Source organism: Antechinus flavipes, chromosome 1 (assembly GCF_016432865.1).
Source record: "Antechinus flavipes isolate AdamAnt ecotype Samford, QLD, Australia chromosome 1, AdamAnt_v2, whole genome shotgun sequence".
Taxonomy (NCBI): domain Eukaryota; kingdom Metazoa; phylum Chordata; class Mammalia; order Dasyuromorphia; family Dasyuridae; genus Antechinus; species Antechinus flavipes.
In genome coordinates this window covers 52,275,317-52,301,199 of record NC_067398.1, presented here as the reverse complement: position 1 = coordinate 52,301,199, position 25,883 = coordinate 52,275,317, and the positions used below count along the sequence as shown (strand labels likewise).

Here is a 25,883-nt window from a genome sequence, read left to right as displayed (position 1 = left end):
GTATCCGTCCTTATTGCTTTCCAAAATGGCTGGACCAATTCACAGTTCCACCAACAAAGCACTAGCATACCTGTTTTTCCATAGTTCCTCAAGCATTTTGGTCAATCTCCCCTTTATCATCTTTGTCAGTTTAACAGATACAAAGTTACTTTGATCTGCATTTCTCTAATTATTAAAGATTTGGAATATTTTTTCATTTGTGGTTAACAGTTTTAATTTCTTCGTCTAAAAACTGCCTATTTATATGCTTTGGTCATTTCTCTTTTGGATATCCCCTGTTTTTGAGCTGAGTTTCATTGACAGATAAAGCTGTCTTCATTTAGAGAGTAGTAGTAATGATACTTTTCTTTGGGCTCTACTTTGTTCATCCTCTAATCCCTCATAGGAGTCTTCCTCCCACTTTTTTCATAAATTCTTCACACTCATCAATCTTCACAATACAGTATTATGTTATTCTATGAATATACCACAATTTCTTCAACCCTTCCCTAATTAATGGGTATAAAGTTTGTTCCCAATTTTTCTTCTCAACTTTTTGCTACTGCAAATAGTGCTGGGTGTGAACACTTCTGATGGTCACTTATCTCCTTGAAGCATAAACCCAATAATGAGGATGTTAAAATCAAATTATATAGACAATTTTGTAACTTTTCTTACATAAAAATTCCAGATAACTTTGTAAAACAAATTCATAATTCTAATAGCAATCAATTAATGATCCTGCTTTCTCATAAACCCACCAATATTTAATTTTCCATATTTTAACACCTATGCTAATTTAATGAAAGTGAAACTACCTCTGACATGACAATCTTACCTAGAACAAGTCACTTAACTGTCCTGAACCTGAGTAATCCCATCTGTAAAATGAGACAGTTGCACTAAAGGCTTCTGAAGTCCTTTCAGTTTTATATCTATGATACTGATAACTCAGATTTGGTTTAATTTGTTATTCTCCAATAGTGACCAATTGGAGCATATTTTAGATGACTGACTGTAACGTGCATATCTTCTGAGAACTATTTCTTTATATCCTTAACCTTTTATTGCATTCTTAATCTTAAAAATTGTGTCAAATCTCATAGATTTTGGATATTATGGTGATTTTTCTTCCTTAAAAAAATCTTGATTTTTATTGTTAGTACTATGTTAATTCAAATATCAATTCATATTTGTGAATTGATATTGTATAATCAATAAGCACTGACATTAACAATCTATTATGCGCCAAGAATATAAAATGAGACGTCTAAGGAAATTATACTCCATACATACATGTTCACAGAGAAGTAAATACAGGAACTATATCAAATAAATAATAGAGAAGGGCACTAACAACTGGAGAGAGGCAAATTACAAGAGGAGGCACTTGAGTCAAGGCTTGAAGGGAGATAGGAGTTTCAAAAGATGGAGGTGAGAAGGGAAAATGAGGTGGACAATGTAGCCTATGTAAAGGCACAGAGTTGGGAAAGAGAATATGGTGTACAAAGAAGATCAAGGGGACCCACTTGATTTGAATGGAGGATGGATGAGGGGAATACTATATAATTATTCTGAAAAGATTAGCTAGAGCTACACTGTGACAGACTTAAATGCCAATAAGAGAAGTTTGAATTTTATCCTGTAGGCAATGGGGAACACTTAAGCTTCTTTCCTCAGAAGGATTATATAGTCAGACCTGAGCATTTAGAATGTCACCTAGGCAGATGTCTAGAAGCTGGCCTGAGAAGGGAAGAAACTGAATGCAGGGAGATCATTTAGCAGTCATTGAAATCACATAGTCAAGAGGTGATAAGGGTCTGGATGAGGATGATTATAGTGTGAACAGAGAGAAACAGATAGATAGGAGAGACAATGAGGACGTGGAATCAACAAGATTTAGCAACTGATTGATTACAGAGGTAAAATAAGAGTAAGAGTAAAGATTATCTCATACAGTTGCAAACTTCCATGTCCAGAAAAATGATGGTGCCCTGGAGTGAAAAAGAGAACTAAGATGAGGAATAAAAATATTGGGAATAGATAATAAATTCTGATTTAGAAATACTGAATTAAAGATGTTTACTAGGCAGCGGATGTCCATCAGGCATTAAGATAATATACAGGATATGCAGATTTGGGAGTCATGTGCATAGAGGTGACAACTGAACAATTAAAAAGTGAAGAAAGAGTTAAGATCGAGTCCTAGAGCACATTTACACATAGAGAATGGGGTATAAATGATGGTACTGCAAAGGGCATTAAGAAGGATGAGGTAGGTAGAATTAACGAAAATTCAATATGGTACATTATACAGTGCCTTTCTTTTCCAAGAAGCACAAAGTATTGGGTAGTTATACTTAATTATTATCAATTTGCCATTATCTAAAACAAGAGTTTTTAACCTAGGGTCAGTGAACATTTTAAAAAATATATTTTGATAACTGCAATTCAATATAATTGGTACTTTATTTTATTCATAAAAACATGATTCTGAGAAGGGGTCTACAAGCTTCTCCAGGCCTGCCCAAGGGATCTATGATACAAAAAAGGGCTGAGCCTTACTCTAAAAGCATCAACCTCAGTACTGGAACAATCAGATTAAAAAGAGCCTTCTCTAAACCCAGGAGCCACAGTGGGAGAATTCCTACAGAGAAGAATGCAATTACAGGGTGTAAAATCGGAAGGGACCTAGTGCAATTCCTCATTTCGCATATGTGGGAAATGTCCAAGGAGAAGAAGTAAGTTTCCCAAGATTAGACAGTATGAAGAAGCACAGCCTGGGAGCTAACCCTGATCTCCTACCTCCAAGATGCTACAGGAATGAAAGGGCTCCCATAGGCACTGCATAAAATCTCAGGTTACAGCCAATCTCAAGGACTAAGATAGATGCTAGGTAGACAGACAGACAAATAATGATAGATACATAGACAGATAGACAGACAAACAGGTAGGTAGACAGGCAGGCAGGCAGGCAGACAGACAAATACGTAGATAGGTAGCTAAGTAGGTAGATCACTTTAGATTCATAGAGATAGGTGATAGGGACTGTGAAGACAGGCACATCAATTCACTGTTGGTGGAGTTGTGAATTGTTCCTTGGGAACTTGGGAAAGCAATTTGAAATTAAACTTTTAAAAATCACTAAGCCCTTCACTTCCTCTGATCCAACCAGCAATATGACATTTAGGCATACACAGTATCCCTAGTGAGGATAAATAAGAAAAAAATTTCATATATACAAAAATACATAAAAGACATTTTTCGTAGTACCAAAGAACCACAAGGAAGATGGATACCCCATCAATTAGTAAATGGTCAAAATGTGGAATATAAGTATGATGATTCCATATTAATGCACTATAAGAAATTTCAAATATTAAGAATTTAGAGAAGGTTGGGAAGACAGATATAAATTTATAAAACAAAGTAAAGAGAACACAATGATCACAATAACGTAAAGGAAAACAATGCTGAGTGACTCTGCTTAGACCAACAGCAGCTTCAGTGGACTAAATGAAACACTACAGCTGCTTATGTTTTCAAACAGGGTCAATACTGTGTTGATTTGTTTTGTGTGACTACACTAATATTTTACAAAGAAAGTTTCTATTGAGGAGGGCATAGGAGCAGAAGCAGGAAATGCAATGTCCCATCCAGTGGACAGCTTAGAAGACCAATGGTCCTGGAAAGGGAAGAAGATGAAGGTTGATAACATGAAGTAGGACAAGATAGGAAGATGAGAAACATGCTGTTTGTATCTCATACTAGAAGCAATCGAGAGCTACGGAGGATTTTAAAGTAAGGAAGTAACATGGTCCATGTTTCAGGAATTGTTCGTTTATTAGGTAGCTGGAAAGATGGCTTAGACAAAGGACAAATGTGAGACAGAGGCATAATCAACAAGACTTGGTGACAAAGAAGGAAGAGTCAAAGATGACTGGAAGGATGATGGTACCCTTAACAGAAATCAATCAAGAAGTATTTATGAGGTGCTTGTTATATGCCAGGCAATATACTAAACACTAATGATACAAATGCAATAAATTAAATGCTCCATACTAGAGTTTGAAAGAGGGATGCCTTTGGAGTGAAAATATGGGCTCCATTTTGGACATGCTGGGAAATAGCATATGGAACATGCAAGTATGAGGCTTAAACCTGACGCAGAGGCATTTAGGTTAGGACAGTGAAAAAGAATGTGGAAGTTACATGCTATTAAAAATGAAAAACCTGGTTCTTGCTAATCCTTATAGGCAATGATTAATGGCCTTTTCTTATTGAACCTAAAACAGACATCAATGAAGCTCTGGGACCAAACATGAGGATTCATGGGGAATGAAAATAAGCAATATTTATTTTTTAAGTTGATGGACTTGCTTTATCATGATTTTGATACAAGAAATTTCCTTTTAGATCATGCAAACTCATTGCTCCCTCTTTCCCTGCTCAGGCCAGGCCATTAATGAAGATGGCAATGATGTCCATCTGTGCCCAGCTAATGAGTCCTAATGCATACCGAATGTATGGTCCATAAGGGCAGGCCTGTATTCTACCTGATTTTTGTCTCATTATCCCCACTTCCCACAGTACTGTACATAGAACAGACACTTCGCTTAGCAGATATTTGCTCAATTTGGTGGTTAATGAATCCTGGCTACTGGAGCTTGTCCTTGGGCTAACCTCTTTTGATCCCAGGATCTCCTCCCTAACAAAGCACTTGTTCTCTGTTGTTCTGTGCTCGGTCAGGACTGGGCACACAACTCTTTTCCTGAGAATTCACCACTATCCTTCAGTAGAATCTGTGCAGTCCCCTATGAAATCACATTATGCTGCCCCACGGCATAAGATAGGGCATCAATCAGTCTTTGAAACCACAGGCAAGCTCTTTGACTATCCAATTAACTCAATACCTCTGAATCGCCAGTTTCTGTTAGGATGACAAGAATAACATTATCAGAGTTAAAGGTGAAATGGGAATGTAAAATACTTTGTCATGTGGTAATTTAAAAATACTTACAGGGGCAGCTAAGTGCCTAGAGCACCAACCTAGAGTCAGGAGAACCTGAGTTCATATGTGACCTCAAACACTTGATACTTAACAGTTATGTGATCCTGGACCTCCAATTGCCTCACCCCTCCCCCAAAAAAAGAGTTAATTGTGATCATAGTATTATTGCTATTATTATATCAATAGACCCACATACAGTTGTAATCTTTAGAAGAATCGTCTTTCTACAGGCAATGCTAACATCTATTTTATATAGATGAGGAAAATGAGGTCCTTATGGTCTTGCAAAAACCTGCCTGCCAAGAATTTAATAGTCATTTAAAATAGGCAAAGCCATAAATGAAAAAATATATATATTTTTAATGTTTGGCCTTGTCTTGCCTTGGGCGGAAGTTCAAGGGCTATTCATAGACAGGACTCAATCCTGCTATTCATTGGTTCTGGAACTTTGACGACCTGTTACCAACCTGAGCCAGTTCACAGCTCTTAGGAGCTCACTGTTATGATGCTGACTAGGTGTTGACATATATTGGCACAGCAAAATCCTGAGTTCAAAAGATCCACCATCCTGGGATGACAGGAGTGGATCATCACACCAGGGGAAAGTATTATTTCTTTTACTGTCCCTGCAAAGATCAGGTAATCTGCTCACTACCATTACTGCAATAATTTCCAAACTTCTAAGAAGGCATCATCCTTTTTCCTAAAAGTGATATATATTTCAGTTTTCAATAAGAAGATAATTGTCAAATGGGTTTTTTAGGGGGTTGGGAAGGCAGTCTCAGACCAGTTCTGCCTATCTCATCTAGGTTCAAAGGGTTGCAACTGCTACTCATAAGTCTGATCTCTTGCTCCACTTCTAATCTGGGATGCTTCTCCCTTCCTTAGGCAGCCTTGGAGCCCCCAGCTCCCAGAGCTTCATCATACTGGTGTGAGCCTTAATGCAAATACTCATTTGGCTTCAGCCCTATTGCAGCTCAGAATTGCTGAACTCAAGAAATCTACCTCCTTCAGCATCATCAGTAGCAGAGACTTCTGAAGTATACCATCACATTCAGCTTATTTTGCCAAACTCTTTGGAATAACTAAAAGACATTCTGAATTGCTGCAGCATCAAAAAGAAATACCAGCTCCTTGATTTAGACTCCTTTGGCTAGTAATTGCTTTCATTCCCTCTTCAGGGACAGCTTGTGAGGCCAGTGCAGAAAGACAATTCAAAATTCTTAAAACACAAATTTCAGCCTCTAGTATTTAAGAACAAATGCTCAACTCTGATTCTCAACTCAGCAAATATTTATTAAGTACTAATCATGTGCAACATTATGCTACTTGTTAGGAGTACAAAGATAATAAAAAGGAAGGCCCCGCTCATGATCTACTTGCAGGGAAATGACAAACATTTAAAACAAAGGATATTGACCACAAAATAGAAAATTTTGATTATATCAAATTGAAAAGTTTTTGTACAAACAAAACAAATGCAGACAAAATTAGAAGGGAAACAATAAGCTGGGAAAACATTTTTACAATCAAAGGTTCTGATAAAGGCCTCATTTCCAAAATATATAGAGAATTGACTCTAATTTATAAGAAATCAAACCATTCTCCAATTGATAAATGGTCAAAGGATATGAACAGACAATTCTCAGATGAAGAAATTGAAACTATTTATAGACATATGAAAATATGCTCCAAATCATTATTAATCAGAGAAATGCAAATTAAGGCAACTCTGAGATACCACTACACACCTGTCAGATTGGCTAGAATGACAGGGAAAGATAATGTGGAATGTTGGAGGGGATGTGGGAAAACAGGGACACTGATACATTGTTGGTGGAATTGTGAACACATCCAGCCATTCTGGAAAGCAATTTGGAACTATGCTCAAAAAGCTATCAAACTGTGCATACCCTTTGATCCAGCAGTGTTTCTACTGGGCTTATACCCCAAAGAGATACTAAAGAAGGGAAAGGGACCTGTATGTGCCAAAATGTTTGTGGCAGCCCTGTTTGTAGTGGCTAGAAGCTGGAAAATGAATGGATGCCCATCAATTGGAGAATGGTTGAGTAAATTGTGATATATGAACGTTATGGAATATTACTGTTCTGTAAGGAATGATCAGCGGGATGAATACAGAGAGGACTGGCGAGACTTACATGAACTGATGCTAAGTGAAATGAGCAGAATCAGGAGATCATTATATACCTCAGCAACGATACTGTTTGAGGATGTATTCTGATGGAAGTGGTTCTCTTCGATAAAGAGAGTTAATTCAATTTCAATTGATCAAAGATGGACAGAAGCAGCTATACCCAAAGAAAGAACACTGGGAAATGAATATAAACTGCTTGCATCTTTGTTTTTCTTCCCGGTTATTTATACCTTCTGAATTCAATTCTCCCTGTGCAACAAGAAAACTGTTCAGTTCTGCACACATATATTGTATCTAGGATATACTGTAACCTATTCAACATGTAAAGGACTGCTTGCCATCTGGGGGAAGGGGTGGAGGGAGGGAGGGGAAAAATCGGAACAGAAGTGAGTGCAAGGGATAATGCTGTAAAAAATTACCCTGGCATAGGTTCTATCAATAAAAAGTTATTTTAAAAAAACACAAAGGAGAGTATGATAGAAAAAAAAAATCCAGATAAAGGGATGGGAAGATCTGAGATAGGATAAAATATTTTCATCTGGGAGAATCTAGGAAACTCCATGAAGAATGTAACTCCCAAGCTAAGACTTAAAGATTTTAATAGCTGGGAATGAAGTAGTACATTTATGCACAAAAACAGACAGAATACAAGTTCTGAGGAGCCCCTGAGTAACTCAATTTGGCTTGACTATAGAGATCATGAAGGAAACTAATATTATTTTGGCAACTTAGTAAGGAAAGAATGGGAAAGGAAAGAGCCTGGAGGCAGAGAAGTCACTGAGGAGAGTCTCACAATAGTTGTGGTAAAAGGGATGAAGACCAACTAGGATGAAGGAAACACCAGAAACATGGAGCTGGTTTCAAGGTCACTTGGGAATTAAGAGATGTGGGGACTTGAAGGAGAAGGAAGAAAAAGAGAAGAGTCAGAGATTTCAAATCTGAGATTCTCAAGAGGAAGATCAATGTATTAACTCTTCTCAGCAAAGAACTTCATGGTGAATTTCCTGCTACCACTAGTAAGAAAATCTTCCTTAGTCACTATTCCTTTTGTGGCCAGGACATGGTCTTATAATTGTTCCCTTTTGCCTGGAAAGACAGTAAAAATTGTTGCACAATCATCCACCAGGATATAATTTTAAGAAGGCTTCCCTGAGATGCTGAAGAAAAATCATTTTTTAAAACAGCTGTGTACTTTTTATGCAGAAATCCCAGTTGTTTGCTACTTTTAAGTGAATACTGATCTGGTCACTCTTGTGGAAAGAGTTCTAGATTTGGAATCCAATGTGTGTTAAAGTCTGCTATTTACTAATTATGGTACCAGATCAAGTCACCTGAATTCTACCAATCCTCAATTTCCATGTCTGTAACAGGGTAATAGAGTCTTGCACAATCTACTTTATGAAGCTATTGTATGCAAGCAAGCACAACCAGTCAAGTGTTACTATGTACATGGTAGGAAGCATCCTGTTAAACCTGACCTATGGAGCATTATTTTCCATGATTTCCTAGCAAAAGTTCTTCAGTGAATTTAAACTCTCCATTTTTGTGACCAGAGCACACATTATGTCACTTGTTGTTTCCACGACTTTGTGCCTTCATTCATCCTGCTCCTTCAACTTGAAATGGCCCTATCTCTGAGGAGAAGGGCAGGATTTACTAGGTTCCCTGCCATGTAGGCTAGTCTAGATCCACAGCTCCAACTCCCTTCCCAAGAAGGAGGGAGATATTCCCTGAAACTGGCTCCCTATCTCTCACAGGAAAATCCTGTTTAGAATCAAATCCCTTAACCGGCCTCCATCTTTCTAGTCTCCTTACATCACTTTACATCATCCCCTCATAAGACCTTCAATTCCCTGGTGTTTCTCAAATACACTCCCATCTGTCAATTCTAGCATTTTCCTTGGTGGTCTTCCAAGCTTACAATGCTCTCCCTGCTGACTTCCCTCAAATCCCAGCTAAAATGCCACCTACTAGTGTAAACCTTTCAATATCCCCCTTACTTCTAGTGCCTCCACCTACCTATTATCTCCAATTTGTCTTGCATAATACCTTTTTTATACATAGCTGTTTGCCTTCCCCAGTAGCCTGTGAGCACCTTAAGAGCAAGGTCAGTTTTTTACCTTTTGCTGTATCCCAATGCTTAGTACATTGTCTAGAATTTAGTAGGTGCTTAATATTTATTAAGTGGCTGACTCAATACAACTTACTGTCCAGAACATTCATTTTCCATATATAAAACTGGACTGAACCTACATAAATCAGTGCTGTTCCTTTGTTAAGTATCCTTTCCATTATGGATAAGTAAATCTCCTTTTGTTAGCTGCTACAAAGTCTGAGTTTCATTCAATTCTAGTCAGGAATTCTAGACATGCTTCATTCAGGCCTGGCTCATATCACTTAGGCTCTGCTAGAATTCTGTGAATTACAGGGAGCTCAGTATTTTATTTCAGAGTTGAACAGTCTCCACATATCTAAAAACACATGGATTGTTTCAACTGAATCCATTTCAGTTTCAAATTAATGCATTTTTCTTTCCAACTCCCTCACAGGCAAACAGATCTTCTTCCAGTTCTACATTCATAAATAATACTGTCAAATACAGTCTCTAGTAGCTTCTTCAACATTGCCTACAATCTGACATAGCTTGACCAAGCTGCATTGTACATCACAGTAAAGTCACAAAATGTTAGAAATGGAAAAGGTCTAGAAATCATCTAGTCCATTTCCTTCATTCTGAGAAGTAAACTGAGATTCAGAGTGGACAAGATGACTTACTGAAGATAAGAGAGTAAGTTAGGATGTTCTCAATTTTTCAGTGAAAAATAAAACAACTATATGACTTATCTGGAATAAGACTGTTCACAACAGAAATAAAGTGAAAGAGCTTCCTTCAATGAAAAGAGAGTTTCTCTTTGAGATGTTTAGAATTGAAAGGCAAGATGTCCATGATTCCAAATACAAAAGAAATAGTTGTGGTTTTGTTTGTTTGCAGTTGCAGAAGTGAGTGGAATTAGGCAGGAATTTTAGCACCACAACTAACTTTAGAGAGAAAATAGAGGTCTATTTTAAATAAAAGAAATGGCACATATTAAAGGAACAGTTAGGAGGCAGAATTTTTAGCTGAACCTAAGGACAGGTAGCAGGTATTAGAGAGCAGTAGTGGGGGATTCAAAGGTCCCAAATGCAGAGGTATGAAAGGCAAATGGAAGCCTAGGTAGCTCCATAGATGAATGATGCATATCAAAGCACATCTCAACTCCAAAATCATTCCTCCCTTGCTTTGTATTTATTTAGTACATACTTTATATTCACTTATCTGTATACAGGCTGTGCCCCTAAAAGAAAGTAAAATCCTCAAGGGAAGATGAAAAATTTCTGTCTTTGTATGTCCTGCACCTAGAACAGTACTTTAGCCAAAGGAGAGGCCTTAACAAATGATTAATTGAATAAACTTGAATTAAAGCAATGCCAAAGGGGAAACTAGTTTGGTATAGAAGAAAGAATACAATATTTGGGATCCAAAGACCTGGATATTTACTCCTTGTATGATCACAGATAAGTCATTTAATCTGAGCCTCAGTTTCTCCGTCTGTAAAGAGAGAGTTAGAAGAGAGGGTCTCTAAGGTCCCTTATGGCACCATTTCTATGATTCTATGACTTGGCTGGTACTCCCTGTATAACTAAGAACAAAGAAACTTCACCTCTGTGACTCTGGTGCTTCTGCTCTAACATGGGGATATACTTACCTTGATAAAAGAATAGACTGGGGAAGATCTATCATTTATTTATTTAATAACTTTTTATTGACAGAACCCATGCCAGGGTAATTTTTTACAGCATTATCCCTTGCACTCACTTCTGTTCCGATTTTTCCCCTCCCTCCCTCCACCCCCTCCCCCAGATGGCAAGCAGTCTTTCACATGTTGAATAGGTTACAGTATAGGAGATCTATTATTTAAAAAAGAAAGAGTCGCCTGAAGATGAGAAAGGTGAAGAAACATGTCCAGAGTCACAGGGCTAATTGAGTCAAGTCTCACCATGCTATGAAGGCTGCTTACTATGAGAAACAAATAAGATAACAGATACAATTGAAGAAGCAATACAATTGCTGTTACAATGTAATCTGAATGAAGAACATGATCCACCATATGGCACAACATACAGAACACTTTTTAAAGTTACACTTTATTATATTTTTACTACTGGAAAATTCTATCATCCATATCATTAAGGTATTTCCTGTGAAAACTTTACCTTCCAAACCCTGCAATGATATATAAGAGCTTTCTTCTAGCTCTACGTTTAATGTAATTAAAGGATGTCCAGGAAAATGAATTCAATGCTAATCAACTTTTATTGAAGGTCTGCTATGTCTGAGAAACCATACAAAGCACTATTCTTGACCGGAGAGATCTCACAAACGGGGCAAGAACATTTCTATAAAACCTTAAAATCCAAGTCAACAATTAACTGTTATTAAGCACCTACTGTGTACCCCGGGCATCGTGCCAGGTACCTGGGTCAAAAAAAAAATGACTCCGTTCCTGTCCTCAAGGAACTTAGATTCGTAGGGAAGAAAGGACAGGTACAAAGAGTAAATACAAAGCAGCGAGGGGAGGGGTAGAAACTAACAACAGGGGACTCAGGCAATGCTTCCTAGGGAGCGAGCCTTGAAGGCATCGACCAAGTGTCTCCAAAGGATGGGAAATGCAGTCCTGAACTGGGAATCCCAAAGTTGGCAGGAGCACAGATTGAGGGGCGATAATATTCAATATGTCTTATGCACTCTTGTCCATGGGCTTGGGAAAGTATTAAGGACTTTATAGGCATTTTTTCAACAGCTTAGTAAACTAGTAAGAATGGAAGAAAGACCTGGAATGCAGACCCTTCCTGACTCCAAGCCCAGGGCTCCTGTTTCCTGATCCATCCCAGGTGAGCCAGTCCTTTGACCCACCGGACAATATTCTACTGGGGGGGTGGACACATGCACAAGGGAGTGCAATACAAGGAGGAGGGAGGGAAAGGGGCGGGGGTAACAGGGGATCCTCAGGAGGACAGGAAACACGAGCCTGACGGTGGCTGGGAGGGGGTCGGGGGAGGCTCCTGGCGTTACCCGGGGCAGCTCCCCGATTTTACGGATAGGGAGGGAAGGGCGTGCCAGTCAAGGAGCAAAGGAGGCTGGAGACGGGGAGCCTCTCTTCCACTCTCCTCCCTTTTCCCCGTCCCCCTCAGTCCCCCGAGGACCCCAGTCCTGAGCAGCCAAAGTTGCCTCCCCTTAACCGCCTCCGGCTCCTACGGCTCCCGCCCTCCCTCCGGGCCTCCCCTCGGCTCACCACTGCTCCGCCTTATCTCTCCAGGTCAGGACGGCCCTCATGGCCTCTCCCCTCGGACCCCGGGCCGGGCCCTGGGTCACTCAGTCCCTCCCAAACCGCAGCCACTTTGGCTACCTGGGCTACCCCGGGCAACGCACATGCGCCGTGTGTGCCACGGAATAGCCCCGGCAACGCACATGCGCCATGTATTCCTCCCGCTACGTAGCCGAGGACTACGCCGAAATTCCGAGTGCGCCTGCGGGATAAGGAGCTTGCTGCTTTGCGCATGTGTATGGAACTATCGGGAGAGAGCGGAGAAACTCAGAGGAGGAAGTTTACGGAACTGTCGGGCGAAGATGAAAAAATCCATCTCTACGTTCACACCTACGTACACAGGCAAAGACCCAGACACGCACATACGCACACGGAGAGCGTTCCCCATGTGGTGAATTCACTGCGCGTATGAAGGAGTTAGGAGAGACCGTCACGGCACAAAATTGCACATATGGGGGCTCCGGACTAAAAACCCGGGGGCCGCTTGCGCTTGCGCAGTAATTGGCGGGAGATGGGAAGCGGACTCCACGAATCATGTGACGGGCAGTTCCGTTTAAGATGGCGCCGCCCAGGAGCCCCGGGAAGAGAGAGATCATGATTTGAAACAAATTCTCCTACTCCTCAGCTCGGGCTTCTCAGCTGGAGGCGGAGGTACGGTTTCAAGCCCACCCCGTCCCGCCCCCTCCGCCTAAGCGGCTCGGCCCCAATTTCCGCTCGACCCCGCGTAGAGCTTCCTCTTTTTGCTCCCCTTTTCCCCCGGTTCCTCCTCCACTTTTCAGCCCAGCCAAGGGGACGGACCAACTTCTGGGCGGGCTGGCGGCAGGGCTCGCGTCCCTCTTCGGCCACCTTCCCCTGAGCTCGTCTAAGAGCCCGACCCCACGGGCACTCGATCCGACCCTCCCCTTCCGTCCAGTCCGGCCACCTTCGCACTTGGCCAGGTGTCCAGGTCTGGGCACTGCCTCTTAACCGGTCTGAAGCAGGGAAAGGACGATGTTACGGGCGCTGTGAGCTCCAGCGGAGGAATCTGGGGAGCCGGCGAGGAAAGACCCACGAGGGCTTGGGCTGGGCCACTGAGTGGCTTGTTCGAACTACTGGTGCAGTCTCATCCGCACGTCTCAGGGCTGGCCTGCGTGTCTGTAATTATCTGGGCACCATCTGATTACAAGCTAGTTCATTAGGAAGGAGTCACAAATAGTGGGAGCGGGCCCAGCTTTGTCCAGAGTCACAGCCCCTCGGGTTCTGTGGAGGTTGGTTCAGATGCAATCGTCTGGAGACGTGAGAGGGACTCAGGGTCGCGAAGCTGGGACTGGGCTCTGCCCAGTTCTGTTTTTTTCACTTGAACAACCCGAGCCGTTGCATTTTCAATTTTTTGTTCGGTGAGGAGCACTCTTGCGTGCCAGCAGGCAAGAGTGGTGCCCTGCAGGGAACTTTAGAGGTAGACTGTAAGGGAGAAGCATCGCAGGGCTGGCGGTCTTGCTTATTAATCTGCAACTGAATTGCGGTCCTGTCCAGCTGCGAAAAGGTACGTGATGTCATTCCTCGCTGCAAAGATTTCCAGTCAGGTTGGCTTAAAGAGCCGCTGTAAAACCTTGGCAAAGCTCCTTGTAAGGGAAAGAAGCAGGACTTGGCTCTGCCGGTCACCAGCTGTGCGGTCCTAGGCAGGTCGGTTTATTTCAGCCTCTTCTCTGTACAGTGAACTAAAGACCTCCCAAAGGTGCCTTCCATTTCCACTACTCTATGATTCTCTCCTTTAGGAATTGGCAAGTAGTTACCTACAAAGCCTTCTTAAATTTGTATAAAATTTAATCACAATTTTAGTGTTCTTTGGCCAACAAAACCAAACAAAAGTTTGAGGCATCATAATGCTATTTGCAGTGCCTGTTATTTAGATTGGAGACCTGAAGTCCGTCCCTCTCCACACAACATTATTTTTCAGTTTTCAGTCATGACTAATTCTTCCTGACCCTTTTTGGGATTTTTTTTTTTTTAATTTTTCAAAGATGCTAAAGCAGCTTGCCATGTCCTTCTCCAGTTCATTTTACAGATGAGGAAACTGAGGCAAACAGGGTTAAGTGACTTTGCCACCAGGGTCACACAGCTGGTAAGTCTCTGAGAATAGATTTCAACTCACATAGATGACTTTCCCAATATAGATAAGTCCTTATCTCATTTTATCCAAATAATCACTGATTTGTGTTCCTGATTGAATGAGCAAGCCCAGTAATTTATCATTTCTCTTTCAGTGAGGAAGTTGAATTTCCAGGAGTTGAAAAAATGGGAGATGATGAAAGAAAGTTAGTGACAGAAAAAAGAGAAGAAATAACTCCCCAGTTACAGGAACCTAATGCCAACATTCACTGTGATGGTGGCACTACCATGGAGCATTCTAAGTCTGTTCCTTGTGGATGGGAAAGGATTGTCAAGCAAAGATTATCTGGAAAAACTGCTGGAAAATATGATGTTTATTTTATCAGGTAAATAAAATAGGTAAGATATCTCATAAGTCATTCAGCAAACATTTATTTAACACCAACTATGTGATGTGCCCAGGCAGGTGATAAAAACAGGAACAGGAATTTTGTAGTCTAATATAGCTTTCTCCTTTTTTTTTTTTTTTTTTTCCACCTACAATGCAAGGCAAAAGTTAGACCTACATTATTGTATTATAAAATGCTTTGAGATCTTTGAAATCATCTGAGACAGCTTAGAGGCACTGTGGGACAGAGTATGAATCAGGAAGATTCAAGTTCAAATCCTGCCTGAAACACTTAAGTACTAGCATTGTGTCCCTGGGCAAATCACTTAGTCTCTGTCTGCCTCAGTTTCTTCAACTATAAAATGGAGTTCATAACACCTACCTACAAAGGTTGTTGTGAGGATCAAAATGAGATAGTATTTATAAAGCACTTAGTACACACAATAGGAGCTATATATAAATGATTATTCCCTTTTCCCCACCTCACAGTTTAGATGGGAACACTCAAAAATCAAAGTTCAGGCATTTTCAACAATAAAAGCTCAATGCCTTTTACAGGTCTTAGAATGGAAATTCTTGATTAACTTTCTCAAACTTGTTTCTCTTTTTAACTTGCTCCTATTCATCAGTGAATCAGTTCTCTTATTTCTTTTTCTAGTCCTGAGGGAGTGAAGTTTAGATCCAAAAGTTTACTTGCATGTTACCTTCACAAAAGTGGAGAGACTTCTCTTAAGCTAGAAGATTTTGACTTCCGGGCCCCTCCCAAGAGTGACACTCCTTCAGGACTCCCACGTGCCAGTAAGGAAGCTTTGGCAGCCCAGTTCCAGGGGGAGCAAAGCTGCCTGATCCCAAAACAAAAGCTGAGGACGTCTCACAGGAAAGCAAAAGATGTGCTTCCTCTCCCATGTAAGGTTTCACAGGTGCAGGACCAGAATAGTGAACTGTCTCGCTTCACTTCCAAGCCAAGGCTCCAGAAGGGTGCTGATGTCAGTGACTCTCAGAATCTGAAAACGCCCACAGGAAAGGCAACAACTACAAAAGGGAGTTGCATGAAGGAGGCTAAGAAAAGGGCCAGGAAAGGTCATTCTGGCTGCATTCAAAGACAGAAAAGGGCAGCATCTGGTAAAGGAGCTATTTCCATTGCACAAGACAAGCACTTTGAGAGACCCTTTTGCTGTTCTGATGACAGAATGAGTAACATGAATATAAAAGTGACAAAGGAAGAAGAAAAAGAACTGATAAATAAAATATTTGCTTCAAGCTCACATGCCCAGATGCATACTGCACATGGAACTTGTACAGAAAATGCATTAGGTGCCAGTGAAGTTTCAGAATATAAAGAAAAGAGTGGGCGTACTTCTGGAGGATCTGAAAAGACCTTTATAGAAACTGGAGAAAAAAAGGAACATTTGCATGTTGACATTTTAAAATGTAATTCTGAAATAGACAGTAGCAGCTCCCAGGATGAAAAAGATTTGACTTTTGTGCCGACATTTCAAGGTATACTTGTATTTTTGAGAACTGCTGAAATTTCCTCAGGGGAGCTGTTAAGGTTTACCATTACAGAATTCTGTAGATCTTGCATAGACATTGTTTAAAACTTAAGAATCTAGAGAGAGAAAATTCAAAAGCATTCTGTACCATAGGTCCCCATTGAGTCAAATATTATTTTGTGAATTTTTTCTTATTTTTTGTAAATGTAATTTCAAAATACTTACAGATTATAACTTATTGTGACAGGATTTTCATTTTGGCAGTCTGAAAAAACACAGCCTCAGACAAATGCTGCCTGTTATATTCATATTAATATTAATCTTTCCCTGGAGGATCTCTAAGCAGGTAACCCTTTCTACCTCCCCTATCCCAGTGACTCCTGGGAATTCTTAAGCGGCTGTGCTTCATTCTCTGAGGGTTGCAGGGTTAACCACCAGGGAGTTAAACTGTCACTCCTCTCCATCTCCCACATATTTAGCAAACCCCCTGGGCTAGGATTTGGGTGTGCTTTATTTCATTCTATATGAACCAGTAAAGAGTAGAAATCACTTCCTTCTCTGACATTCTTCGTACCTCAGTGTATATTATGTTGTGTCCACAAATTATTTGTATATTATAGATCATGCAAAATTTTTTTCTTTAACTTCTGCTTATATAACTGCTCTAAAATATTCCATTAAATACTTCACGACTATCATCATGTGGGTCATCTCTAAATTGCAGTCTAGTTTTAATATGGAGACCAGAATTTAACAGTGTTTTTACTATTATGATGCTTCAGTAGAAAATGGATTCTGCAATCATCCCTAAAAAGTGACTCCTTTTAAACAGCTCTGTAATAATTTACATATTCATTGGGATGTTAGTGGATACCTCATTACCCTCTACAGACCTATACCCATTGTGGTGGTGGAGGGGACCCAGGTTCTCCACAACTGTGCCAGTAGGTTGAACAGAAGCCCCAGCAGCCCTCATAAACTGAATCACAGGGCAGGAGGTTTGTAGAACAGATCTAGAAAGGACTCTGGCTTTCTCCGGCTCTGAGATTCTGAGATAAAACTAGAACATGTTACCATGCTCTGCAAGTGGGAGTGTTATCTACCACTAGGAGCTAAACTCCCATGAAAGGCTTTGGCTGCAATAGTAAAGAGAGCTTAATGGAAAGATTAGTGAGCTTGAAGTCCATGGTGTCAACCTCACAGCCCTCCAGGAATGAGTATCAGAATGAGATAATATGAGTTGCTTCACCTTATTTAAAGTACCCTATAACTGTCAACTGTTACTCATATTAAGTAGAGAGTTAGGTAAGGTATGAGGGCTATAGAAACTTCTCTGGGGAGTTTTGATAACACTGTAAAAGTGACCAGTTCAATTCCAGGGACTAAGAGGCCTGCCCAGATACTCTGATTGCTGGCCCCCTCCCTCGGGGTCAATTTCTTCAGCATTTAAACCTTTCAGGACAACAAGGTTTGCTCAGTCTCCACAGCCATACAGGCTGCTATTCCTGGATGATAGTTTAAGTCATCATTAGTGTCTGTAGCCCCTTGTGTCATTAAGCTTTGAGCACTTTCCCTCACTTTTTTATTGTTTCTGCTCCTATAATGTTTATTTCAATCATGAATTTCCCAAATAACAATACTAAAAGCTAGTGTTTATAGAATGTTTTGCAGTAATTTTTATGGATGTTATCTCATTTGATCCTCCCAACAACCCTTTATGGGAAATGATGTTATTATTGTCCCCATTTAATAGTTGAGGAAACTAAGGCAGATAGAAGTTAAGACCAAGATCACATGCTAAGTGTCTGAGCTCTTCCTGACTCCAGTTCCTCCACTCTATCCATTGTTAATTCTCTTTCCAGAAAACATCATCCAGCGACCACAAGTGGAGAGAAGGAAAACCAGCCAGTATTTCTCCAACAAATATAACCAAGAAGGTATGGAAATATAGCAGTTGGATTCTAAAGCCACTTTGAGTATCTAACATTGACATGATGTATTTGTTTAGCCCTTAGTCCACCTCGACGGAAACTGTTTAAAAAGTGGACCCCTCCTCGATCCCCTTTTAATCTTGTCCAGGAAACACTCTTTCATGACCCATGGAAGCTCCTCATTGCTACTATATTTCTCAATAGGACTTCAGGTAAGTGAGACTAATGTTCAAACTACATTTTGCTGGTTTCTAAGCTTGGCTTAGCCCACTAACCAAATGTCATCTTGGGGGAAGCAAATTGTCTCTCAGAGCCTCAGTTTCCTGATGCTTAGAATGAGGGGTTTGAACCAGAAGGTATCCAAGGTCCCTCTTTCCTTTTTCCAAATTGTGGGTGAAAATACCTTATTCCTTTTTCACCAAATTACCTTCCTACTTCTGTAGAAAACCTACTAGGCTTTAGTCGTTAATGGAACTGTAATAGTCTAACATCATCCATTCAAACAGTTTCTTCATATTTTTCTTTTCAGCTTGTATCCCCAACTCTGTCATCTGTTGCTTTGCTTTATAGAGTCAAGGCTCTTCAAGTTTCACATTTCTAAAACATTCTTTTCTATTGCTTGTTCTTCCATCTTTCATTTTTTCTTTCTCTCAGAGTCATTATTTATAGAAAGGCTTCAGTGAGATCTTTCCTCTAGCGTCACTTCTGATGTTCTTCATCTTGAATTCCATGGACAGTCTTATTTCCAGTCATCTGGTCTGCCACTGAATCCTGAATTTGCCCATCTATGTGTCTTCTCCCCAGTCAGAATCCAAGCTCCTGAAAGAACAGAACTGTGTCAGCATCTTTTCCCTTTGTATCTGCAGTGCTTAGTGATTAGAAAGGTTAGTAAGACACACCTTAAAAAGTCTGACATTATAGACAACGTACTGCAGAGAAGCCGGAGCCTGCTTCCTCCTCTTTCTCCCTTGGGAGCAAGCGTAGTCATTACGGTTTCACTGCGATCAGTTTCAGATTATTTGTTTCCGCAAACATAGTTGTAGTCCTTGTGTATGTCGTTTTCTTCGTTCTACCCACTTTGCATCCATTGATACTTTGTGCCGTGCTTCTTCACAGTCATCAGATGTCAGTAATATTCTACTGCATTCAGGTTCCACAGCTTGTGGAGCTGTTTCCCAGTCAATGGGCATTTACTTTATTTTCAGTTCTTCATTATGACAGAATATATTACTACAAATATCCTCCTTCTTTCATTGGCCTCCCTGGAAAGAGCCTTCCCAGGGTAGAAAAACTAGAAAAAGAACAAATTAAAAACCTCTAATTAAATACCAAATTAGAAATTCTGAAAATAAAAGGGGAGATTAATAAAATTGAAAATAAGAAAACTGTTGAACTAATAAACAGTTTCTGTCCTTTTCCCTCCTTTTTGTTTTTAATCTCTAATTTTATTTGCTGCATTTGTTATTCTTTTTGTAATCGAGGGAACTGACTTGAGTTGTGGTCACTCACTTGACAGGCCTGCTGCAAGTCCCACATCTCATTTGTGCATATTTCTTTCCAAAAATTTCCCAATATCATTTGCTATTTCCACTTTGTTTTGTTTTATTTGGGGGAAGGGGTGGTTAACTGTGATTTTATTTTGTTACTTGAATGGGATGTTACCTTCAACATCACATAGAACCCCTGACTAATCATTTCTATGTATTTCAAGTTCTTTGTCAGTAAGTATTGGTTGTCTAGTATAGATATTTTCTGGTTTCAGGAATGACTAGTAGAGGCAGCTTCCCCTAGCAGAGAAAGCTAATTTTGGCCCAATCACCTGGGTATCATCAGTAAAAACCCTGCCCAGGAGCAAAAAGGTTCAACCCCAGAAAATCTTTTTTTCCAACTCTTAAACTAAATCTCTTTGAACTTCATAATCTCTGCACAAGAAATGAACAGACAGAAAAGTCAAGTGAGCAAGACACCCCCCGTTTTGAGTGACGGTATTCACCAGCTACTGTATCTTCCTAGGCAAGATGGCAATACCTGTGCTCTGGGAGTTTCTGGAGAAGTACCCTTCGGCCGAGGTGGCGAGAGCTGCAGACTGGAAGGAAGTGTCCGAGTTGCTCAAGCCTCTCGGGCTCTATGATCTCAGAGCCAAAACCATCATCAAATTCTCAGGTACTTTCCTTACAGATGAATGTGAAAGTGTTTAATCTTCAGAGAAAGCCAGAAGGCATGCCCCTGTTATACCTGTTAAAGGGACGCGGTCATCTAGTGCAGGCTGGCTCTCTTCTGAGCCTCAGATTAACCTTAGGTCAAGCATCTTAAGACCTGTCCTCCAGGGAACTTGCCTCTTGACACTGTTTTGCCCTCCTCCAATTGGCCTGTCAAAGGGCGGAGCCTTACTAAGTGCTCACTGACCCCCGTTTGAGCTAGGGTCTGGAGCTGTGTGCACTGTGCCGCTCACAGCCCCTTGAAACACCAGAGAGGTGTCGTAGAAACCAAGGGAGAGCCTGACCTCTTCTCAGGAGGTAACCGAGGGCAGTGAGTGAGTGGAGGAGTACTAGGGTTTTGGGGAGGACTTCCTGGACTGGTGTGTTCCATCTTGGGGCTGATGAAACCTGCTCATCTCCTGAGTCTTTCCTCTAGATGAATATCTGACCAAGCAGTGGAAGTACCCAATCGAGCTGCACGGAATTGGAAAATACGGCAATGACTCCTACAGAATTTTTTGTGTCAACGAGTGGAAACAGGTGAGGAACTTCCATAGCCACAGCCTCAGGAAGCGCCACTTGCTTCAGCCCCCGTCGGGGGCTTCAGCTGGGGGATGGGCTCTGTCATCCCTGGGCAGCATCCGAGCTCCAGCCCGTCCGTGTCACAGCGCCTCCTGACTCGGGCTTAAAAGGCCATGCGGTCCTGAAGATGGGCAGGAAGCGGGGAGAGCCCAGCAGGGGCTGGCTGGATGGTTTCCCTCTTACTGCCTCTGCTTCTTCACCAACAAGCATGTGGTCATCCTCATCGGCCTGAGGGTTGTTCTGAGGAATGCTGTCCCATTGTGAAACAGGAGCCCATCTGGAGGTAACACCCTCTCCCCAGGTGAACCTGCTCTGCTCTGGCACTCCCAGCAGCAGCAGGTCGGGGGTCTTCCCTCTCAAGGAGGCCTGTTTTTATTATGAGGGTCTCACAGAATCCATCCGGTTCCTCCTCTACACAAGCCCTTTGATTATTTAAGGGGTAGTATTCTGTCTAAATTATTTTGCCTCCAAATAAAATCTCCCTGGGTCCCTTTGTTTCCTGATATAATAGTTTTAAGTCCCTTCACTGTCCTGGTCCCCCTCCTCAGGACATTTGTCATCATAGCTCATGTAATAGAGCACAACACTGCAGAGAGCACCCTGCACTTCAAGTAATGCAGCCTAACGTGGCATCCGTTTCTCATTTGGGCGGGACAACAAAAGCATGATGTCTCAGGCAACAAACCCCCTAAGACTTTGTCTTGTGAGCTGCCACCGTATTCCCAACATCCTCTACTTGGCTTTTTCTAAAATGAAGATGTCCCTGCCAAGGTTTTTCACTGCTATTAAATGGGCTGACCCCAAAATCCTAGTGCCACTGTGAGCTTTAATAGATTAGCATTTGTTAGATTTGGGGTTTTCTCTCTCACCTTGGGGATCCTTTTGGATCTCAGTTCTGTCATTGCATGTATAAATTTTACTTTCCAGGTGATTCTCACCTGTAAAGATAATTAGCTCATCGTTGTTGAAAAGACAGACTCAGTCGAAGTCCCCCTCTGGATTAAGAGGGTTTCTTCAGTTTAGTTGTTTGTATAGCTATGGACCCACCTGAGGCCTGTAATCCAGTTCATATCCTCCTTTTTTGTCTATAAAATAGTGAGGTCTTAGTAAATGGCTCCTTTTTATACTTTCCTCAGCCTCGAGACCGTCCTGCTTCCCCTTGTCCCCCAGTAGTAGTTTAATGTTCACCCTCATTTTACAGATGAAGAAAATGGCTCAGGTGAGTTTCATTCTGTATTCATTTAGGTAGTAAGCAGCAGAAGCAGGATTTGAACCCAGGCTCTGACTCCTATCTAGCACTGTTGTCACTCTCTTACATTGCCATTCAGAGTTATTAAACCTATTAGATAAACTCTCATTGTGCAACTACAAGTGGACCGTGGGCAAGACACCGATGACTGATTGGAATGATTCTGCTTAAAACGCGCGTTTTAAGACTTATTTCAATAGAAATGAACAGCTTAGAGTTGTTTCTCCTTCTGCTTATCTTTTTTCTCATTTGTTTTCTTCCAGGTCCATCCTGAAGACCACAAGTTAAATAAATATCATGATTGGCTCTGGGAAAATCATGAAAAACTAAGTCTTAGTTGAAAAGACTTGACTTTTTAAATAGATTTCTGATTGCATCAGACCTTGATTTTTGAGGAACATGGAGTCATCACAAGTGCTCAGCACACTCTCAGCCTGTACCGATTTAAATCATTGATAACATGGATGGGACCGGACTACACAAATTGTATTAAATAGTAGCTATGCTCTTCAAGGCATTTGTAACCAAATGTGCTGGAAAAATGCTTTGATACTTTTTTAAATAAAGTGATCAAATTCAGCTTTTTGTAAGGAATTTTTTTTCTCAAGAAAAGTAATGCCAGGCCTGGTTTTACATAGTAAATAAGTTGCATAAGATCTAGACCTGGAAAAGGATCCCAAGATTTATATGTCTCCTGATTGTGTGATTTCAGAGCTAAAAGCTTCCTATTTTTAAGACAAAAAGAAAGTAAGAAAGATAATCAGAAAACTTTCTGTATAAGCTGACTAAAACTAGAATTCTAGCATGATAGAACCTTAATTCCTGTTGTAATTCAAATATCCTGGAAATAGGGAACAATATATGTCTTTCAGTCTTTTATATGTATATGTGTACATATATAATTTAGTGTGAATTACTTTGAAATAAATCCTAAGAAGTATAAGTAAAACTATGCCCAGTAAACAGAAATTTATTGGGAACTAATAGGGGAGATACGGAATGCCAAGACCATTGGTAGAAAATCTGCAGTCTTGGGGAGTGAACCATATCCCAAAGTCATTATTCTTATTTATGTTCACGTTATATCACCACAATGACTGTTCTGTCTCAAATAAGCAAGTTTCCTGCCTTTCTGGTCTTTTTTTTTTAAGATCTTCTATTGCACCCTGAGTCTTCTCAGATCTGAAAAGATCAGGGAGAGGCAGGAACTTTAATCCTGTGGGAACCTAGAGACCTGACGTGGGAAAAGTTCTGGCCAAGTGCTAACAAAAAGGTCCCCCAACGATGGGGCCTTTAATCCAAACATAAGCTCCCTTAGCTGCATATTAATTTTAAAATGTAATGTCACCTGTTATTTTGTTAAAAGTTTTAGGAACAGTGTTCATGTCTTGACATCTTTATTCTAGATGATTCTTACTGTGAGATCCAATGTAATTAACTTTTAGATCTAGGAGCAGGTTCTGAGAGGGAGAGAAAGAAGGACAATGAATAGGACTGAGGGGGATAGTCCTGGTATTCTGGTACCTCTTTTGCAACGGTCATTGTTGAAAAAGTATCCATGCATATGGTTTGAAAAGAAAAAAAAATTAACCTTACCTTTTCAATGTTTGATCATCATCCTCCACAGATAATATGGCTAATCTTCCCTTACACATACTTAGTCATGGGCACAGTCACTGAAAAGACAAGTATTTCTTGTGTTATTACAAGACAGGTCCCTGTCCTAAAGACACTTGGGTCCTTCCATGACGTTATTTCTAATAATCCTGGTGTGAATTAATCCAGAATAAGTCACTCCCTCTTGGAAAAGCTACTTCAATGTCAAAGCTAATTTCCTTACCTAATTTTTACAAGACTATCACACTGGAGAAAGGAACAGGAAGAGTATGATGGTTGAGTCATTGAAGCACCTTTTTATTTTAATGAACTGAAGAGAACAGATATATACAAGTAGCACAGATTTGGAAGATTTATATTCAATTTATTACATGCTTGAAAGGAAAAGCAAGCTGTATAACCCAGAAATTTGTAGTTTCATTGACAATTCTCTCTCTCTCTCTCTCTCTCTCTCTCTCTCTCTCTCTCTCTCTCTCTCTCTCTCTCTCTCTCTCTCTCTCTCTCTCTCTCTTTTTGGTTCTTTTTAGTGAAAATGCCTGTTTTATTTATCAGTTAAGTGTGTTGGATAATTTTTTAAGACAAAAAGAAAATGCCATACTATATTCAGAGCATCCCAAAAGTCTTGATTTTTAAACTGCAATAGTTTTAATCCACACTAAGACTTTGGGAACATCTCTAAAGTGCTGTTGATACTTAATACAGGAAGGTATCCCAAGTGAGGTGCCCATAGTTACCACACACCAAGTTATCCTCATGGGAAATTACTAGAAGACTGTGTATAGTCCAGAGAAATTATCACAAGTCAAAAGATTCCTTGCAAGACTACCTGTTTGCTGTCTTAAATGCTATAATAAATTGAGTTCTGAACTGGTCTTCTATTTGATAGATACCCCACAGGCCATGACTAAAATTTCCTTAGCCCAGTCAAACACTTTACTTCAATTCATGCAAGAACATTTTTCTTTTTCTTTATTGTACACGATAACAGCAAAAATGTGTAATGTTCAACTATGAAAGGTTTGGTTCTCGATGGTTCAGTGATCCAAAGCAATCCCAAAAGACTTTGGACAGAAAATGTCATCTGCTTACAGAAAAAGAACTATGGAGACAATATAAATCAACACATGCTATGTTCATTTCTTTCTGTTTTTTTTTTTTATTTTTTTATTTTTAGTAGTAGTATAAATATTTATTGATTGATCGAAGTCATTGGGGTATTTTGTTGTTGTTAAAGGAAATATATAAAAGAGTAAATCTGTATCTGACCTAATTTTTTTTAATGTTAAACATGTTCAGTTCTTCTATACATAGTACCACATTTATCATGCTGCACAAGAAAGATCACATCAAAAAGAAAAAAGAAAGAAAGAAAAAAAAGCAAACAAAAAAAGTGAAAATACTATATTGCAATCCACATTCAGTCCTCAGTCCTCTTTCTGGATGCAGATAGTTTTCTCCAGCACGTCTTTTGGAATTGGGAGTTGTGAAATGATCCCAACCCTTCTGGAGAGCAATCTGGAACTGTGCCCAAAGGAGATAAAATTGTGTATACTCTTTGATCCAGCAGTGCCATTACTAGGTCTATGTCCCAAGGAAATCATAAAGGAAGGAAAAGGACCCACACGTGCAAAAATGTTTGTAGTAGCTCTTTTCGCGGTAGCAAAGAATTGGAAAATGAGTGGGATGTCCATCAATTGGGAAATGGCTGAATAAGCTATAATATATGAAGGTAATAGAATTTATTAAAATATAAAAAAATGATGAGCAGGCTGCTTTTAGAAAGGTCTGGAAAGATTTGCATGAATTGATGCTAAGCAAAACAAACA

General features: G+C 40.3%; 2 protein-coding genes across 6 annotated transcripts in view; one reads left to right on the top strand and one right to left on the bottom strand.

The window, feature by feature from the left end:
• The window catches only part of IFT122 (intraflagellar transport 122), a 65,304-nt gene extending 52,686 nt beyond the window's left edge, over positions 1-12,618 (bottom strand). Inside the window, 1 exon segment of the mRNA XM_051982722.1 lies at positions 12,479-12,618. The gene's annotated coding sequence lies outside the window, so the exon portion shown is untranslated.
• A 73-nt stretch (positions 12,619-12,691) lies between these two features.
• MBD4 (methyl-CpG binding domain 4, DNA glycosylase) lies at positions 12,692-23,019 on the top strand. 5 transcript variants are annotated; one of them, XM_051982766.1, is made up of 9 exons: positions 12,702-13,162; positions 14,755-14,985; positions 15,646-16,487; positions 18,343-18,417; positions 18,489-18,623; positions 20,425-20,574; positions 21,046-21,149; positions 22,328-22,410; positions 22,704-22,789. In XM_051982766.1, exons 2-8 carry the CDS (start codon positions 14,786-14,788, stop codon positions 22,370-22,372), a joined length of 1,551 nt encoding a protein of 516 aa, XP_051838726.1. In that variant the 5' UTR covers positions 12,702-13,162; positions 14,755-14,785; the 3' UTR covers positions 22,373-22,410; positions 22,704-22,789. The 5 variants fall into 5 exon arrangements, 4 of the variants coding, with proteins under 4 accessions (XP_051838726.1, XP_051838715.1, XP_051838694.1 ...); XM_051982755.1 differs by lacking the exon at positions 22,704-22,789 and having other exon boundaries at positions 22,328-22,697; XM_051982734.1 differs by lacking the exon at positions 22,328-22,410 and having other exon boundaries at positions 12,706-13,162; positions 22,704-23,019.
• Positions 23,020-25,883: the final 2,864 nt, after the last annotated feature.